The 20069-nt window shown below is 37.5% G+C and overlaps 1 protein-coding gene and 1 pseudogene across 4 annotated transcripts in view; one reads left to right on the forward strand and one right to left on the reverse strand.

Moving 5' to 3' along the window:
• VPS13A (vacuolar protein sorting 13 homolog A) overlaps positions 1-20069 on the reverse strand; it is a 253825-nt gene that overhangs the window by 156054 nt on the left and 77702 nt on the right. For all 4 annotated transcript variants that reach the window (XM_058695652.1, XM_058695655.1, XM_058695653.1 and 1 more), the window contains one exon: positions 17253-17391. In XM_058695652.1, the coding sequence (XP_058551635.1) occupies positions 17253-17391 (139 nt within the window). The remainder of the gene's footprint in view (positions 1-17252; positions 17392-20069) is intronic.
• LOC131490924 (thymosin beta-4-like) lies at positions 12995-13407 on the forward strand (annotated as a pseudogene).

Here is a 20069-nt window from a genome sequence, read left to right on the forward strand (position 1 = left end):
ATTCATACTAAGTGTTACCAATCTGTTTTCACAAGTAGTTGTGACACATGAAACTAACATCAGCAGGTTAGATCTGGTATGGCTCCGTGGCCTCACAAATTCTTAGTGTTTTCAAACATTTAAAATTTTGGCAATCGGGGCGCCTGGGTGGCTCGGTAGGTTAAGTGTCCGACTTCGGCTCAGGTCATGATCTCATGGTCCGCGAGTTTGAGCCCCGCGTCGGCTCTGTGTCGACAGCTCAGAGCCTGGAGCCTGCTTCTGATTCTATGTCTCCCTCTCTCTCTGACCCTCCCCCATTCATGCTCTGTCTCTCTCTGTCTCAAAAATAAATAAACATTAAAAAAAAATTTTTTTTAAATAAAATAAAATTTTGGCAATCTTCCTGCAAATTTCACCATAGTTTTAATTAGAATTTCAAAAACGAGTTATAGTTATATATCATATCACGGGTTCGTGAACTGGTTTGTTCTTCTCTGAATCCTATTCATTTGGGGAAAACATTTTTATTGAAACGTATCCACTCCCTAGGAGTACATAACTAAGTACTATATAAGGTTAAGGTTTCATAAAGAAAACACATCCATGCACCCAAAATTCACATCCAGGAATAAAACATTACAATCATGCAGAAACTTCCGTCATGCTCCTCACAATTAGGCATGAATCACTACCCCCAAAAGCAACAACTATGCAGTCCTAATTTCAATTCTGAATGTTCTGAAATTTTTTACATCTACATTAGTGATCAAATGGCTTTGTTTTGCATTTTCCTGATGAGTAATAAAATTAACCACGTTTAATTTTTCACGTTTCTTCTCATTTTTTATGGGCTGTTCGTCTCCCTATATATTTTAGATGAAGTATTCTGTACATTATGTGTTACAAATATTTTTCTCAATTCCATGGCTTACCTTTTTCATTTTTAACAGCTGTCTTTCAAAAAGTAGAACATTTTAATTTTCATCAATTTATTTTTCTTATTTGCACTTTTTATCCCAAGATATCTTCACCTACCACAAACACTTAAAAGACTTTCTCTTATATGTTAAACAAACTCTATACCTTTGGGCATTTACATTTATGTCAATGTTCCATTTCACATTAAATCCCATATACATTATTTTCTTTCCCACTTGGAAATCTAGTTATTTCCAAACCATTTATTGAAATGTCTACCATATTTCCCCCTACTTATTAGGTTGGCATCTTTGTATGAAATCAAACATATATTAACTGTGGATTATATTGTGGATTTATGTCCAAACATTATTCTCCTTCATTGATCTGTATGTCTATTCTCATATGAAAATGGCACTTTGTTTAATAAAGTAGCTATAAAATAATCCTTGAAATCAACCATTAAAAAACCTCAACATTATTCTGATCCAAAAATTGTTTTGGCTAAAATTATGGAGGCAGCCCTGTGGTATATATATGCAGTGCAATATTATTTAACCATAAAAAAAAGAATGAAATCTTGCCATTTGTAGCAACATGACTAGATCTAGAGAGTATAGTGCTAAGTGAAATAAGCCAGAAAAAGACAAATACCAAATGATTTCACTCACATGTGGAATTTAAGAAACAAATGTACAAAGGAAAAACAAGACAAACCAAACAGCAGACTCTTACCTACAGAGAACAAACAGATGGTTAAAGCGGGGGGAATGGGGATGGGGGAAATAGGTGAAGGAGGTTAAGAGTACACATATCTTGATGAGCACTAGTGTTGAATCACTGAATTTTACACCAGAACAAATATAATGCTGTATGTTAACTATACTGGAGTTAAAATTAAAAATAATACTAAATAAAATTGTTTTGGCTAATATGTGCCCTTTACATTCCACATATACTTTATAATTAGCTTGTTAATTTCTGGAAGAGATATCTGGTATTCTGATTGAGGATATGAGAAATCTCTAAGTTTGGAGAAAACTGCCATCTTAACAAGGTCAGGCCTCCAATCCTTGACTATGCCTATCATTCTACTCTTTAGGCTTTAATTTTTTTTTTTTTTTTCAGAAATGTTTTGCAGTTTTAGGTTTACAGGTCTTGTACTTCTTTTGTTAAATTTTTCTGTGGGGCACCTAGGTGGCTCAGTCGGTTCAGTGTCCAACTCTTTTTTTTCCCCAAAGTTTATTTATTTATTATGAAAAAGAGCACACGCAAGCAGGGAAGGAGCAAAGAGAGAGAGGGGGAGAGAGTAAATCCCAAGCAGGCTCTACACTGTTAGCATGGAGCCCCATGTGGGGCTCAATCTCAACCATGAGATCATGACCTGAGCACAAATCAAGAGTTAAATGCTTAAGTGACCGAGCCACCCAGGCACCCCTGGTGTCCGACATTTGATGTATACTTAATAAATAACTCAAATAAACTCTCAAAATAAATTTAAAAGTTTTTTTAAGAATTTAGCCTTTTTAATGTTATGAATGGAATAATTTTCATTTCATTTTTAGAAATGACTATTTACCTTGATAATGTATCTTGCAAACTTATTAACCTTGCTTACTATTACTAATGGTAGTTTTCTACATTCCTTAGGACTTTCTGCATGACTCATCACTTCATCCGCAAATAAAGCTAGTTTTACTTTTTCTTTCCAATCTTGTCTTTATTTTTCTTGTTTTGTTGCAGAAGCTAGAGCATTCACACTATGAACCTGAATAGAAGTGATGAAAAAAGGCATTTCTTGAACTATTCTGTACCTTACAGGGAAAGCCTTCAGTGTTTTTCAAATTAAGTATGATAATACCTTTAGGTTTTTCCTAGATGTCCCTTACACCAGGTTGAAGAGACCCTCTTTTATTCCCCACTTAAGAGTTTTTATCATCAATAACTGTTGATTTTGTGAGAAATTTTTTCTCTTCTACTGAGATCATAGACTTTTTCTCCTTTGTTCCATGAATATAATTAACAGAATTGACTGGTAAACCATTTTTGCATTCATAAGGTAAATGCATTTGGTTATAGTGTATTATCCTTCTTACATATCATACTATTCCACTGTAATATTTGTTAAGGATTTTTGCATCTATGTTAATGAATATACATGTCTGTAGTTTTAATTTCTTATACTTCCTTTGTCTGATTACAATAGCAGGACCGTTTAATCTATGCAAGGAATCAAGGAAGCCTGGCCCATGCAGATGAAATTAGCAGACACAGTTCAGGAGGAAACAAGGCACTGGGCTTACTATAAAAGAAAAAAATTTTCTTAATGTCTCAAATATGCTCAGAAAGCTGATAAGAACCATGGAGAAAGAGCTAAAGGAAACCAGAATAATGATGTCACAACAAATAGAAAACACCAATGAAGAGACAGATTATAAAAAGAACTCAAACATAAATTCTAGACCTGAAAGTGCAAGATAACAAATGAATATGAGATATCATTATGGATCCTAAGTCATCTGAAGGATACGGAAATGTTAGGAACAACTGTATTTCTACATATTCAACACCTTGGATAAAAGGAACAAATTCCTTAACATACTTAATCTTATAAAGCTCATGCAAGAACAAACTGATACTGTAAACAGTCCTGTAAAAATTAAATACAGTCTGAAAATCTTTCAATATATTCCAGGCACAGATGGCTTCACTGGTAAATTCCAACTTCTGTAAGATAGAAATAGTATCAACTCTTTACAAATAATCTCATCAAACAGAGAAGGGGGAAACATTTTCCAATTCATTTTATGAGGCTAGCCTTTCCCTGATATCATGAGGAAACACGTAACAAGAAAAAAGTATAAACCAGTATCCTGTGTGAACATAAATACAAAAATCCTCAACAAAAAAATTAGCCAATAAATCCAACAATATAAAAGGATAATATGTCATGAACAAACAAGGTTTGTGTTAGGAATACAAGGCTAGGGGCATCTGGGTAGCTCAGTCGGTTGAGCATCTGACTTCGGCTTAGGTCATGGTCTCATGGTTCATGGGTTCGAGCCCTGCATCAGGCTCTGTGCTAACAGCTCAGAGCCTGGAGCCTGCTTCGGATTCTGTGTCTCCTTCTCTCTCTGCCCCTCCCCTGCTCACACTATGTTTCTGTGTCTCAAAAAAAATAAAGTTTAAAAAAAAAAAGGAATGCAAGGCTAGTTTAACATTCAACAATCAATGTAATTCATCATATTAACAGAATAAAGAAGAAAAAACTGTATGATTACAATAGATGCAGCAAAAGCGTTATATAAAATGCTACAAATACTCATGACACATAAAAAAACAGTTAACTGGGAATAAAAGAGTACCTCCTCAACCTGGGAAATAACATGTAGGAAAAACCTACAGTAATTACCATACCTAATAAACTAAGACTACCTATACTCCTGCCACCTAGGTTCTGGGTAGTAGTGGGTCCGTGGTTCCGGACCCACTGAAACTGAGGAAGTGGCACCGCTCTCAGAAATCCAGGAGGAGGTTCAGCCTCCAAAACACATGCACCTCTATTGATCTCAGAATAGCCTTCTGAGATTGATTGGTAGTGGCACCTCTATTGATCTCAGAAGAGCCTTCGGGGTTATTCTTTCCCCTTTTCTTGAAGAATAAAGCACGCTCCCAGGGAGCTGGCTCTACTCTCCTGCCCCTTAGTATCCAGTAACTGCAAGGAGTTTTCTTCATTTTGTCCTGACTCTGCCCTTTTTAGTTCAAGCTGGCAACACTTCAGCTGGTATAGCCCCATTTCCATTCCTGGATTCTGCTGAGATGGTGGATTAGACCCAAGAGTCACAACCTTAATCCTTCTCTCAAGTGTTTTGTGCACAACACCCTGGGTTTTCTCTAACACGCTTTTCCATATTTTGCAATAAGGATAGGCTGAGCATTTTCCAAATCTTTAACTTTGGTTTCCATTTTGCTTAAGAAATCCTTCTTAAAAATGTATTTCTTTTCTTGCATTTTACTATAGGCAATTAGGAAAAAACAAGACCATGTCTTGAACAGTCTGCTTAGAAATCTCCATTAAATATCCAAGTTCATCACTTATAAGTTCCACATTAGAAAACAATTCAGCCACGTTCTTTGCGACTTTATAACAAGATCACCTTGCCACAAAAGTCTTTTCCCTCTCTACTCATTATCCAGTTCTAAAGCTGCTACCACATATTTGTTACCGCAACACCTCCCTTCCTGGTACCAAAAGCTGTGTTTGGTTGCTAGGGCTGCCATAACATAATTCCATGGACTTCATGGATAGTTCTAACAGAAATTTATTCTATCCCAGTTCTGGAAGCTAACAGGTCCAAGATCAAGGTGTTGGCATAATTTGCTTTATCTGAGGCCTCTCTCCTAGGCTTGCAGACATCCATCATCTTCTTTTGTTTGCTTACCAATGTATTTTCTTTCTTTTTTTTTTTTTTTTTTTTTGGATATTTATTGTCAAATTGGTTTCCATACAACACCCAGTGCTCATCCCAACAGGTACCCTCCTCAATGCCCATCACCCACTTTCCCCTCCTCCCCTCCCCCCCCAATCAACCCTCAGTTTATTCTCAGTTTTTAAGTCTCTTATGGTCTGCCTCACTCCCTCCCTTTTTTTCCCCTTCCCTTCCCCCATGGTCTTCTGTTCACTTTCTCAGAATCCACGTAAGAGTGAAGACATATGGTATCTATCTTTCTCTGTATGACTTATTTCACCTAGCATAACACTCTCCAGTTCCAACCACATTGCTACAAAAGGCCATATTTCATTCTTTCTCATTGCCAAGTAGTATCTCATTGTGTATATAAACCACAATTACTTTATCCATTCATCAGTTGATGGACATTTAGGCTCTTTCCATAATTTGGCTATTGCTGAAAGTGCTGCTATAAACATTGCGGTACAAGTGCCCCTATGCATCAGCACTCCTGTATCCCTTGGGTAAATTACTAGCAGTGCTATTGCTGGGTCATAGGGTAGATCTATTTTTAACTTTTTGAGGAACCTCCACAGTGTTTTCCAGAGTGGCTGCACCAGTTTGCATTCCCACCAACAGTGCAAGAGGGTTCCCGTTTCTCCACATCCTCGCCAGCATCCATAGTCTCCTGATTTGTTCACTTTAGCCACTCTGACTGGCGTGAGGTGGTATCTCAGTGTGGTTTTGATTTGTATTTCCCTGATGAGGAGTGATGTTGAGCATCTTTTCAAGTGCCTGTTGGCCATCTGGATGTCTTCTTTAGAGAAGTCTATTCATGTTTTCTGCCCATTTCTTCACGGGATTATTTGTTTTTCAGGTGTGGAGTTTGGTGAGTTCTTTATAGATTTTGGATACTAGCCCTTTGTCTGATATGTCTTTTGCAAATATCTTTTCCCATTCCATTGGTTGCCTTTTAGTTTTGCTGTTTCCTTTGCTGTGCAGAAGCTTTTTATCTTCATAAGGTCCCAATAGTTCATTTTTGCTTTTAATTCCCTTGCCTTTGGGGATGTGTCAAGTAAGAAATTGCTGCAGCTGAGGTCAGAGAGGTCTTTTGTTGTTTTCTCCTCTAGGGTTTTGATGGCTTCCTTTCTCATATTCAGGTCCTTTATCCATTTTGAGTTTATTTTTGTGAATGGTGTGAGAAAGTGGTCTAGTTTCAACCTTCTGCATGTTGCTGTCCAGTTCTCCCAGCACCATTTGTTAAAGAGACTGTCTTTTATCCATTGGATGTTCTTTCCTGCTTTGTCAAAGATGAGTTGGCCATACTTTTGTGGGTCCAATTCCGGGGTCTCACGTGTCTGTTTTTGTGGCAATACCATGCTGTCTTGATGATTACAGCTTTGTAGTAGAGGCTAAAGCCTGGGATTGTGATGCCTCCCACTTTGGTCTTCCTTCTTCAATATTACTTTGGCTATTCGGGGTCTTTTGTGGTTCCACACAAATTTTAGGATTGCTTGTTCTAGCTTCGAGAAAAATGCTGGTGCAATTTTGACTGGGATTACATTGAATGTGTAGATCACTTTGGTAGTATTTTAACAATATTTATTCTTCCAATCCATGAGCACAGAATGTTTTTCCATTTCTTTATATCTTCTTCAATTTCCTTCATAAGCTTTCTATAGTTTTCAGCATACAGATCCTCTACATCTTTGGTTAGGTTTATTCCTAGGTATTGTATGATTCTTGGTACAGTTGTGAATGGGATCAGTTTCTTTGTCTTTCTGTTGTTTCACTATTAGTGTATAAGAATGCAACTGATTTCTGTACATTAATTTTGTATCCTGCAACTTTGCTGAATTCATGTATAAGTTCTAGCAGACTTTTGGTGGAGTCCATCGGGTTTTTCATGTATAATATCATGTCATCTGCGAAAAGGGAAAGCTTGACTTCATCTTTGCCAATTTTGATGCCTTTGATTTCCTTTTGTTGTCTGATTGCTGATGCTAGAACTTCCAACACTATGTTAAACAACAGCGGTGAGAGTGGACATCCCTGTCGTGTTCCTGATCTCAGGGGGAAAGCTGTCAGTTTTTCCCCATTGAGAATGATATTAGCTGTGAGCTTTTCATAAATGGCTTTTATGATGTTTAAGTATGTTCCTTCTATTCGGACTTTCTCAAGGGTTTTTATTAAGGAAGGATGCTGTATTTTGTCAAATGCTTTTTCTGCATCAATTGACAGGATCATATGGTTCTTTTCTTTTATTAATGTGATGGATCACACTGATTGATCTGCAAATGTTGAACCAGCCCTGCAACCCAGGAATGAATCCCACTTGATCATGGTGAATAATTCTTTTTATATGCTCTTGAATTCGATTTGCTAGTATCTTACTGAGAATTTCTGCATCCATATTCATCAGGGATATTGACCTGTAGTTCTCTTTTTTTTGCTGGGTCTCTGTCTGGTTTAGGAATCAAAGTAATACTGGCTTCATAGAATGAGTCTGGAAGTTTTCCTTCCCTTTCTATTTTTTGGAACAGCTTGAGAAGGATAGGTATTATATCTGCTTTAAATGTCTGGTAGAATTCCCCAGGGAAGCCATCTGGTCCTGGACTCTTATACGTTGGGAGATTTTTGATAACTGATTCAATTTCTTCGTTGGTTATGGGTCTGTTCAAGTTTTCTATTTTTTCCTGTTTGAGTTTTGGAAGTGTGTGGGTACTTAGGAATTTGTCCATTTCTTCCAGGTTGTCCAGTTTGTTGGCATATAATTTTTCATAGTATTTCCTGATAATTGCTTGTATTTCTGAGGAATTGGTTATAATAATTCCATTTTCATTCATGATTTTATCTATTTGGGTCATCTCCCTTTTCTTTTTGAGAATGCTGGCTAGAGGTTTATAAATTTTATTTTTTCAAAAAACCAACTCTTGGTTTCATTGATCTGCTCTACAGTTTTTTTTAGATTCTATATTGTTTATTTCTGCTCTGATCTTTATTATTTCTCTTCTTTTGCTGGGTTTGGGGTGTCTTTGCTGTTCTGCTTCTATTTCTTTTAGGTGTGCTGTTAGATTCTGTATTTGGAATTTTTCTTGTTTCTTGAGTTAGGCCTGGATTGCAATGTATTTTCCTCTCAGGACTGCGTTTGCTGTATCCCAAAGCGTTTGGATTCTTGTATTGTCATTTTTATTTCTTTCCATATATTTTTAAATTTCTTCCCTAATTGCCTGGTCGGCCTATTCATTCTTTAGTAAGGTGTTCTTGAAACCTCCATGCTTTTGGAGGTTTTCCAGACTTTTTCCTGTGGTTGATTTCAAGTTTCATAGCATTGTGGTCTGAAAGTGTGTGTAGTATGATCTCAATTCTTTTATACTTGTTAAGGGCTGTTTTGTGACCCAGTATGTGATCTATCTTGGAGAATGTTCCATGTGCACTCAAGAAGAAAATATATTCTGTTGCTTTGGGATACAGAGTTCTAAATGTATCTGTCAAGTCCATCTGATCCAATGTATCATTCAGGGCCCTTGTTTCTTTATTGATCCTGTGTCGAGATGATGTATCCGTTGTTTTAAGTGGGGTGTTAAAGTCCCCTGCAATTACCACATTCTTATCAATAAGGTTGCTTACATTTCTGATTGCTTCATATATTTGGGGGCTCCCGTATTCGGCACACAGACATTTATAATTATTAGCTCTTCCCAATGGATAGACCCTACAATTATTATATAATGCCCTTCTTCATCTCTTGTTACAGCCTTTAATTTAAAGTCTAGTTTGTCTGATATAAGTATGGCTACTCCAGCTTTCTTTTGACTTCCAGTAGCATGATAGATAGTTCTCCATCCCCTCACTTTCAATCTGAAGGTGTCCTCAGGTCTAAAATGAGTCTCCTCTAGACAGCAAATAGATGGGTCTTGTTTTTTTTTTGTTTTTTTTTTTATCCATTCTGATATCCTATGTCTTTTTGTTGGTAAATTTAGTCCATTTACATTCAGTGTTATTATTCAAAGATACGGGTTTAGAGTCATTGTGATGTCTGTAGGTTTCATGCTTGTAGTGATGTCTCTGGTACTTTGTGGTCCTTTCAACATTTCACTCACAGAGTCCCCCTTAGGATCTCTTGTAGGGCTGGTTTAGTGGTGATGAATTCCTTCAGTTTTTGTTTGGGAAGACCTTTATCTCTCCTTCTATTCTGAATGACAGACTTGCTGGATAAAGGATTCTTGGCTGCACATTTTTTTTTTTTTCTGTTCATCACATTGAAGATTTCCTGCCATTCCTTTCCGCCCTGCCAAGTTTTAGTAGATAGGTCTGGCACTACTCTTATGAGTCTACCTTTGTAAGTTAGAGCCTGTTTATCCCTAGCTGCTTTCAGAATTTTCTCTTTATCCTTGTAGTTTGCCAGTTTCACTATGATATGTCATGCAGAAGATCGATTCAAGTTATGTCTGAAGGGAGTTCTCTGTGCCTCTTGGATTTCAATGCCTTTTTCCCTCCCCAGATCAGGGAAGTTCTCAGCTATGATTTGTTCAAGTACACCTCCAGCCCCTTTCTCTCTCTCTTCCTCTTCTGGAATTCCTATTATATGGATACTGTTCCATTTGATTGCATCATTTAGTTCTCTAATTCTCCCCTCATACTCCTGGATTTTTTATCTTTTTCTCAGCTTCCTCTTTTTCCATAACTTTACCTTCCAATTCACCTATTCTCTCCTCTTCCTCTTCAATCCGTGCTATGGCTGCCTCCATTTTACTTTGCACCTCATTTACACCATTTTTTAGCTCATGACTATTTCTTAGTCCCTTGATCTCTGTAGCAATAGATTCTCTGCTGTCCTCTATGCTTTTTTCAAGCCCAGCAATTAATTTTATGACTATTATTCTAAATTCTTGTTCCGTTATATTGCTTAAATAGGTTTTGATCAATTCGTTAGCTGTCGCTACTTCTTGGAGTTTCTTTTGAGGAGAATTCTTCCATTTCGTCATTTTGGATAGTCCCTGGGGTAGTACGGAACTGCAGAGCACTTCCCCTGTGCTGTCTGGAGTAACTTGCGTTGGTGGGCGGGGCCGCAATCAGACCTGATGTCTGCCCCCAGCCCACCGCTGGGGCCACAGTCAGACTGGTGTATACCTTATCTTCCCCTCTCCCAGGGGCAGGACTCACTGTGGAATGGTGTGGCCCCTGTCTGGGCTACTGGCACACTGCCAGGCTTGTGGTACTGCTTCGATGGGATCTGGGGTATTAGCCGAGGTGGATCCACAAGGTGCACAGGGGTAGGAGGGGTAGGCTTTGCTCACTTTGCCACTGGTGGTCCCCTGCAGGAGGGGTCCTGCAGCACCGGAGGGAAGCAGACCCTTGGGAGGGATAGATCCACAGAAGCACAGCGTTGGTTGTTTGAGCGGTACAAGCGAATTTGGTGACGGGAACTGGTTCCCTTTGGAATTTCCGCTGGGGGACAGGAGAGGGAGAGGGCGCTTAACCAGCGCCTTCGTTATCCGCCAAGCTGAGCTCTGTCTTCCAGGGCTCAACACCTCTCCCTCCCAGTGTCCTCTCGCCCTCCCTGCTCTCTGAGGGCAGAGCTGTTGACTTTTCACATTCCAGATGTTAAGTCCCACGGGCTGTCAGAACTCACGGAGCCCCAACCCTCCGCTTTTCCAAGCCAGACTTCGGGGGCTCTGCCTTGCCAGGTGGACTGGCCCTCCACCACCCTGGCTCCCTCCCTCCAGTCCGTGTGGCGCGCACCGCCTCTCCGCCCTTCCTACCCTCTTCTGTCGGCCTCTTGTCTACGCCTGGCTCCGGAGAGTCCGTTCTGCTAGTCTTCTGGCAGTTTTCTGGGTTATTCAGGCAGATGCAGGTGGAATCTGAGCAATCAGCAGGACCAGGTGAGCCCAGCGTCCTCCTACGCCGCCATCTGCCCCTCTCCAGAGGTCCGTCTTCTTGCTGTGTTCTCACTTGGCGTTTTCTCTGTACACACGCACCAATGATGTCCTTTTCTGTGTCCCAAATTCCACTTCGTATAAACACGCCAGACCGAATGGATGAGGACCCACCCTAATGGCCTCATATTAACACTTTGAAGGCCTTATCTACAAATATAGTCACATTCTGAAGGAATAGCGTTAAGGTTTCAACATATGAATTCTGGGCGAACAAAAAATAACAAAATATGTGAAGCAAATGTATGTTCCAATCACAGAAAAAAATGAAAATACTTAAAGACTTAAATAAATGAAAAGATAGATCATACTAATAGAAAGATTCAATATTGTTAAAATGCCAATTCTTCCCAAATTGATAGTACAATAAAACCACTATCAAAATCCCAGCAGAATTTTCTTGTGGAAATTGAAAAGCTGATTCTAAAAGTTACATGAAAAGGTTAAGAACCAGTTGGAACTATCTGGGGAAAACAAGCAATTCAGATGCCACACTATCTGATTTCAAGATTTACCACTGATAACAGTATCGAAAAGAATAAAACACCTAGGAAAAAATTTAAACAAAGAGGTGAAAACATCTGTGCACTGGGAACTACAGAACACTGATGAAAGAAACTCAAGATATAAAGAGATGGAAAGATTTCATGCTCAGGGATTGCAAACAGTAATATTAAGTTCATACTACTCTGGGGCGCCTGGGTGGCTCAGTCAGTTAAACATCTGTCTCTTGGTTTCAGCTCAAGTCATGGTCTCACAGTTTTGGGTTTGAACCCCGCATCGGGCTCTGCACTCACAGCAAAGAGTCTATTTGGGATTCTCTTTCTCTCTCCCTCTCTCTGCCCCTCCACCAACTCCTCTTCCTTTCTCTCAAAATAAATCAATATATCAACTTAAAAAAAAGTTCACACTACTCAAAGCAATCTTCAGATTCAATGCAATCTCCATCAAAAGTCCAGAGGCATATTACACACTAATAGAGAAGAATAATGCTAACATTTGTATAACCCCAAATGGCCAAAGCAATCTTGAGAAGAACAAAGCTGGAGGCATTATACTTCCTAATTTCAAAATCTATACAGAGCTATAGTAATCCAAACAGTATGGCACAAACATAAAAACAGACCCATAGACCAATGCAACAGACATGAGAGGCCAGGAATAAACCTTTGCCTAATGACCAATTTTTCGAAAAGGAGTGAAGAATATACAAGGAAAGGACAGTTTCTTTCAACAAATGGTGCTGGGAAAACTGGACAGTCACAGGCAAAAGAGCAAAATAATAAAACTGGACTCCTACCTTAAACACAAAATCAACTCAAAATGTATTGAAGACTTGAATGAAAAACCTGAAGCCATAAGCTTCTAAAAGAAAACATAGGCAGGTAAGCTCCTTGATAGTCTTGGCAATGATTTTTTAGATCTGATACCAAAGCAAAGGCAACAAAAGTGAAAATAAACATGTGGGACTAGCTCAAATTAAAAAGCTTCTGCACAGCAAAGGAAATGATCAACAAACAAAAGGCAATGAACTGAATGGGAGAAAATATATGCAAATAACATACCTGATACGGGATTAATATATAAAATATATAAAGAACTCATTCAACTCCGCAAAACAAACAATCCAATTTTAAAATGGGCAGAGGAAAGAAATGGACAGTTTTCCAAAGAAGACATACAGATGGTCAGCAGACACATGAAAAGATGCTCAACATCACTAATGGAAGTGCAAATCGAAACCATGATGAGTTATCACCTGACATGTCAGAATGGCTACCATCAAAAAGACGCACTACTGCACAGACCAGACTTCGCTTGAGGGCCATGCTCCACTTTCTCTGCAACTATGTCTGACAAACCCAGTATGGCTGTAATTGAGAAGTTCAGTAAGCTGAAACTGAAGAAGACAAACATACGAGAGAAATCCACTGCCTTCAAAAGAAACAACTAAACAGGAGAAGCAAGCAGGTGAATCGTAATAAGGCATGTGCCGCCAATATGGACCGTACATTCTACAGCATTGCCTTATTTTACTTCTTGTGGCTGTTGAACTTTTTAAGATGTAAAGAGGTTCGATCAAGTTTAAATGACCATCCTGCCCCTTTTCACATCAAAGAATGGAGAACTACTGACAATGAAGGCGCCTGCCTCTCCCACCTAGAAAGGGAGATGCAAAGAACTTCCATGTTGGTGAAGAAAGAAGCTGGGTGGAACAGAAGTGAAATCTAAAGTAAAAACCAAGCTGGTCCAGGGTGTCCTATAGGCTGTAAAATGCAGTTTAATCAGAGTGCCATATTTTGTTTACATCATTTTAACTATTGGAATGCACATTTTGTAAAATATGCAAATACAGCTTTAAAACCTGAAAAAAGAATAAAAGAACAATGGGTAAGAAGTATTGGAGACAACGTGGAGAAAAAGGAACTCCTATGCACCTGGTAGGAGTGTAAATTGGTGCAGCCACCACGGAAACAGTGGGAAGGTTCCTCAAAAAACTACCATGTGATCCAGCAATCTCACTTTCTCAGTTTTCCAAAAGAAATGAAAACAGGATGCCCAAGAGACATCTGCACTCCATGTTCACTGAGGTATTATTCACAACAGCCAAGATATGGGAAACTACCCAGTGTCCATCAAACAGATGAATGGATAAAGACAAGATGTGTGCATAATTTAACATTATTCAACTCTGAGAGAGAAGGAAGGGAATCCTGCCATTATGACAGCATGAATAGACCTTGAGGGCAGTAGGCTAAATGAAATAAGCTGGAAGGAGAAAGATACTGCCAAGTATCATTTATATGTGGAATTAACAACAAAAATGTCAGGCTCATGGCAACAGAAAATAGAGAAGCGGTTGCCAGAGGCTAAGGGGTAGAGGAAATAGGGAACAGCTAGTAAAAGGGTACAAACTTTCAGCTTTGAGAAGAATAAGGCTGAGGATCAAATGTAAAACATGGTGACTACTGTCGACAACCTGTACTGAGTAACAGAAGGCTGCTAAGAGAGTAGAACTTAATGTTCTCACCAAAAACAAGTATGTGAGGTAATGGATGTGTTCACTGACTATACAGGTGAAATGCTTTCACAACATACACATAGGTTAAACCACCACACTATACACATTAAAAATCGTATAATCTCATTAGTCAATTACACCTTAACAAAACAAATAAAAATTACAAAGAAAAAGAAATCTATTACAGGAAGTGAAAGGAACATCCAGCTTCAAGAGATGATGTTAGGACCTTTCAGACTCATGACTGAAACTTTCTGAGACAAGCCAAACAAGCATCCATGAAGGGGTGATTCTTTGCTTAAAAAACTTTTCTTTACCTGACCTATGAAATCACTTCAAATTAAATTAAAACTCTTAGAAATGACCTAGTGTTTTGTACTCAACTTTCTTGAGAAACTTGGAAAAAGCAGAAAATAGAGTCTCTACTGATTAGGACATCATTTATATCGAAAGCAGCATGAAAACAGCAAAAACAAAGCCAGCTGTTGGGCTGTAGATTTGTTTAAAGAATGAGAGAAAGAAAAAAAGAAACATGAATTTAAAGTTTGGCTCTGCATGCTAAAGGCTACAAACTTTATGATCTTAGCAAAGTATTTAGCTTTTCTAGAGTCTATTTCCTGGGCAAAATAATGACTGTTAACACTTAACTTGCTGAATTGTGATCAGGGTTAAAGATAAAAATATACAGAAATATAAAGGTGGACTAGGGTTTGAACATAAATAACAGATGACCTGACATATAGTATTCCTTAGCCAAGCGTGTGGCCTGACACATAACAGAAACGCAGTATAAGACATACTACATAGTTATTCTCTGCCTATTTTTATATATGCATTTGATTTTAAAAAGAACATCTAGTATAGATCCTATGTTTGATACCCTCTTGATATACAGATTAAGCCCAAGATATGGGAGACGGAGGAGTCCCCCCAGATATCAAAGATAATGAAGAATGAACCTAACATTTATCTAAGTACTTTCTCTAAAACTTAGAAATGTTTAGGAAGAAAAAACATGGGCGCCTGGGTGGATCAGTCAGTTAAGCGTCCAACTCTTGGTCTCAGCTAAGGTCATGATCCCACAGTAATGGGACTGAGCCCCACACTGGGCTCCATGCTCAGCATGGAGCCTGCTTGGGACTCTCTCTCCCCCACCCTCTGCCCCTCTTCTGCTTATGCTCACTCTCTGAAAAATCAAAACAATATATAAGAACCTAAAACTATAAAACTTCTAGACTATAACACAAGAAAAATCTTCTTGATCTTGTATTAGGCAAAAATTTTACAGACATAAAAAGCTTCATCCGTATTCTTTTATTCATGTTTCTTATATTCCATAAAAGTATATACTGATGAAGTGGATTTCATCAAAATGTAAAAACTCTGCTCTTCAAGAGATTGTTAACAAAAAGCTCAGCAAGAGATTATGAAAAAAAATATTACAAAGCACTACAGTTTTTAGGGTATGGGACAACATGTCAGCAAATTACTCTTACATGGTTTGATGAAGTTAAGTTCCTTGTACCATTTTTACAACTCTTCTCTAAGTGTGAAATTATTTCAAAAGGAAAAAGTTAAATGTGGAAATAATTCTTAAAAGAGAAAAACATGAACACTTACCTTCATTTTGAAGTTTTCTTCATAAGAGGTAAGGTACATAATATAAAACATACAAATCATAAAAGAAAACCTAATAACTGAATAGTTGAAAGTAAAAGCTTTTGGCCAAAAATAAATGAATCAGATAATAAACAAGGAAACAAATGTTCGTAAAAGACAAATAGCAACAATTTCCTTAAGTGGAAAACCACAACACAAAAGACGTGAACACCAGTTTCCAAAAACAGAAAGTCAAACACCCAATAAACTTATGAACATAAGTCCTATAGTTACTTGTAAATGCAAATCAAAATCAAAATATAACGTTTTTTCATTTAATCGAATAAATTTTAAATTGTTAATACTTAAGACAAATGAGAACAGAGAAACACATTTACTGCTGGTGGGACTATAAATTAGTACTCAATTTAAAATTCGGCAAAGTTCATGAAAATGTAAAATTCACTGAGCAATGCCACTTGTAGGAATTTATCCAATGGATAAAAATACACAAAATGTATGTACAAGGAAGTTGAAAACAGTGTATTTTAACTGTGAGCACTCATGTGAATACCCATGAAAAGGGGATCATGTTAGGCAAAGAATGGTACGTTCACACAATTCAATACTATATGGCTATAAAAAAGAAAAAGGTAGATCTGTATGTGCTAACATGAAAATATCTCGAGGGTACATAATATATAATGGTGAAAAGAATACAAATTCAGAATGCTAAGTATAATAATCCAATTTATGTAAATTTTAAGAACCTGAGAGTGTGTGTGTATATATATACATATACATATGGATATTTATACATAAGCATGCCACAGTACATGCCATAAACACTTCTGGACAAATACAGACATAGTGGTTAACAGTGTTACCACCGAGGAGAGGGACTGCAAGCTGAAAAAGGGAAGAGAGGCAGACTTACCATGTAACTCTCTTTACTACATGCGCCTTTTACTCTTTCATCATTTTCTCTTTTAAGATATAATTTTTTTTTAATGTTTATTTATTTTTGAAACAGAGAGGGACACAGCATGAGCAGGGAAGGGGCAGAGAGAGAGGGAGACACAGAATGTGAAGCAGGCTCCAGGCTCTGAGCTGTCAGCACAGAGCCCGACGCAGGGCTCGAACTCATGAACTGTGAGATCATGACCTGCGCCGAAGTCGGACGCTTAACCGAATGAGCCACCCAGGCACCCCTTAAGATATAATTCTTAAAGGTCTATTCAAAATGAATTAAATTGTTTTACCCAAAAAATTCTGTGACTCTTACAAATACTTTTTGTTGAGTTATTTTAATTTGTACTTTTATCAATTTTGCAAAAACATTACCTGAAATGGTTTGGCAGGGGCATATGTTTCAGTTGCAGGTGTGGGTTTCGGAATGCTTTCAATCAATTCCAAAATCCCTTGCAGTTTTTTATCTGAGATTCGTAAAGAAATCAGTGGTAACTTTCCAAATATCTTGAATCTGTTTCAAAAAAAACAGTAATCATTATAAGGCAAACTTCATTCTGATTTAAGTGCATTAAAAAGACAAATGTTCCCCTTGAAATATGCAAAAGTAATAAAATGCAATTTTAAGCTCTAAAAATTACCCACACAGTCCCTATGACATATTATTCCCTAATCTCCACCCAAATTTGTTTTGCCTCATTGACCAGTCTCACTAGGTAAACTAACTTCAATATTTTTCAGCCGCTTATTTTCTAATGTTACTATGTTTATTATCCCTCTACTATTTGCCAAGGTCAGTTCACAATTACTAATTATTAATTATTTCTTACATTACAGACACTAAGGAAAGCACTGAAATACATTATCAAACATAGTCACAACCTATATGGCAGACAACCTATTTTTGCTCTCTGCTACTTGTGAGTTCCCATATGCACAAAGTTCCTATCAGGAAACTAATGCTTACCAAGTTCAAGTAACTACTACGAGATTATGTATCTAAAATCATGTTTAAAAGTCAGATGTGACTGAAGAAAAGTTACATGATCATAGTAAGTAGATGCATATGACGAAATCCAACACCTATCCATGATAAAAACTTTCAGTGAACTAGATGAAAGGAGAGCTTCCTCAACTTGATAAAAAAGATCTTCAAAAAAATCTACAGCTATCATCATATTTAATGGTAAGAAACTGCAAGTTTTCCCACTAAGATTAGGTACAAAGCAAAGGTGTCTCTCTGATCACTCCTTTCAATACTGTACTAGAAGTCTTTACCATGCAGTAAGACAACAAAATAAAAAGTATACAGATTGTGTTCACAGATGACATGATCATCTATACAGAAAATCTAAAAAGACTCCTACAGAACTAATAAGCCCTTATAACATGGTTGCAAAATACAAGGTTGGTATGCAGCAATCAATAGCTTTCCTACATACCAACAATGGACAAGTGGAATTTAAAAATTAAAAACAGGATCGTTTATATTAGCACCCAAAAAAGTAATACTTGGGTATAAATCTAACAAAATACATACAAGATCTATATTGGGGAAATTGTAAAACTTTGATGAGTGAAATCAGAAAAGAAATGAAGAAATAAAAAGATATTCCAGTTTACCTATGGATATTAAAACCCAGGGCACCTGAGTGGTTCAGTCAGTCAAGCATCCGACTTCAGCTCAAGTCATGATCTCACCCATCATGGGTTTGGGCCCCACACATAAGGCTCTATGCTAACAGCTCAGAGCCTGGAGCCCGTTTTGGATTCTGTCTGTCTGTCCCTCTCTCTCTCTCCCCCTCCCCTGCTCATGCTCTATCTCTCTCTCTCAAAAACAAACATTAAAGAATTTTTTTTAACTCAGTATTGTCAAGATGTTAGTTCTTCCCAAACTGATCTATGGATTCAATGCAATTAACATCAATATCCCAGACAACTATTTAATAAATATTGACAAAATGAGTCTAAGGAGAGGTAAAGTATCCGGAATAGTAAACATAATACTGAAGGAGAAGAACAAGGATGGAGGACTGACACTCCCAGACTTCAAGATTTACTATAAAGGTATAGTAAGACACTGATATTGGCAAAAGAAATGACAAACAGATCATTGGAAGAGAATACAGAGCCTAGAAGTAGACTTCTATAAATAAAGTCCACCGATCTTTGACAAAGAAGTAAAGGCAATATAATGAAGCAAAGATATACTCTTCAAAAAATATAACAGAGATAACTAGAAAAATGTGCTAAGGCTGATGTCCAAGAGATTACTGTCTACTTTTTCTTTTAGGATTTTTACAGTTTTAGGTCTCATAATTGAGTCTAACTCACTTGGAGCTTATTGTTGGGTATGGTATAAGAAAGTGGTTCAATTTCATTCTTTTGCATGTAGGTGTTCAGTTTCCTCAGCATATTTTTTGACGTGACTGTCCTTTCCTCATTTTATATTCTTGCTTCCTTTGTTATGGAGTAATTGACCATATAAGTATGGGTTTATTCCTGGGCACTCTATTCTGTTCCCTTGATCTATGTGTCTATTTCTGTGCCAGTACCATAGTGTTTTGATTATAGCTTTGAAGTCTATCTTGAAACCTGAGACTATGATACCTCCAGCTTTATTCTTCTTTTTCAGACTGCTTTGGCTATTCAGGGTCTTTTGTGGTTCCTTACAAATTTTATGATTATTTGTTCTAGTTCAGTGAAAAATGCCACTGATATTTTGTTAGGGATTGCTTTGAATCTGTAATTTGTTTTGTTGTATAGACATTTAATGATAGCAATTCTTCCAATCCATGAGCATGGAATTCTTTCTATGTCTTGGTATCCTCATTTTCTTTCATCAATGATTACAGTTCTCAGAGTACAGGTCTTTCACTTCTTTGGTTATGTTTATTCTTAGGTATTTTATTCTTTTTGGTGCAACTGTGAATGAGATTGTTTTTTCTTTCTGCACTTTATTATTAGCATGTCAAAAGGCAACAGATTCCTATGTATTCATTTTATACCTACAAATTTACTGAATTCATTTAGTCTAGTAATTTTTTTGGTGGAATCTTTAGGGTTTTGTGTGTAGTATCATGTGATTTGCAAATAAGGGTCACAGAAAAACTGATAGGAGATACCGAGATGTTTTATATACCTCTTACATGTACCCATGCCTTGCCTCCTTCATTAACAACATTCCCAACC

The sequence above is a fragment of the Neofelis nebulosa genome, chromosome 12 (genome assembly GCF_028018385.1).
Source record: "Neofelis nebulosa isolate mNeoNeb1 chromosome 12, mNeoNeb1.pri, whole genome shotgun sequence".
In the NCBI taxonomy this organism is placed as follows: Eukaryota; Metazoa; Chordata; class Mammalia; order Carnivora; family Felidae; genus Neofelis; species Neofelis nebulosa.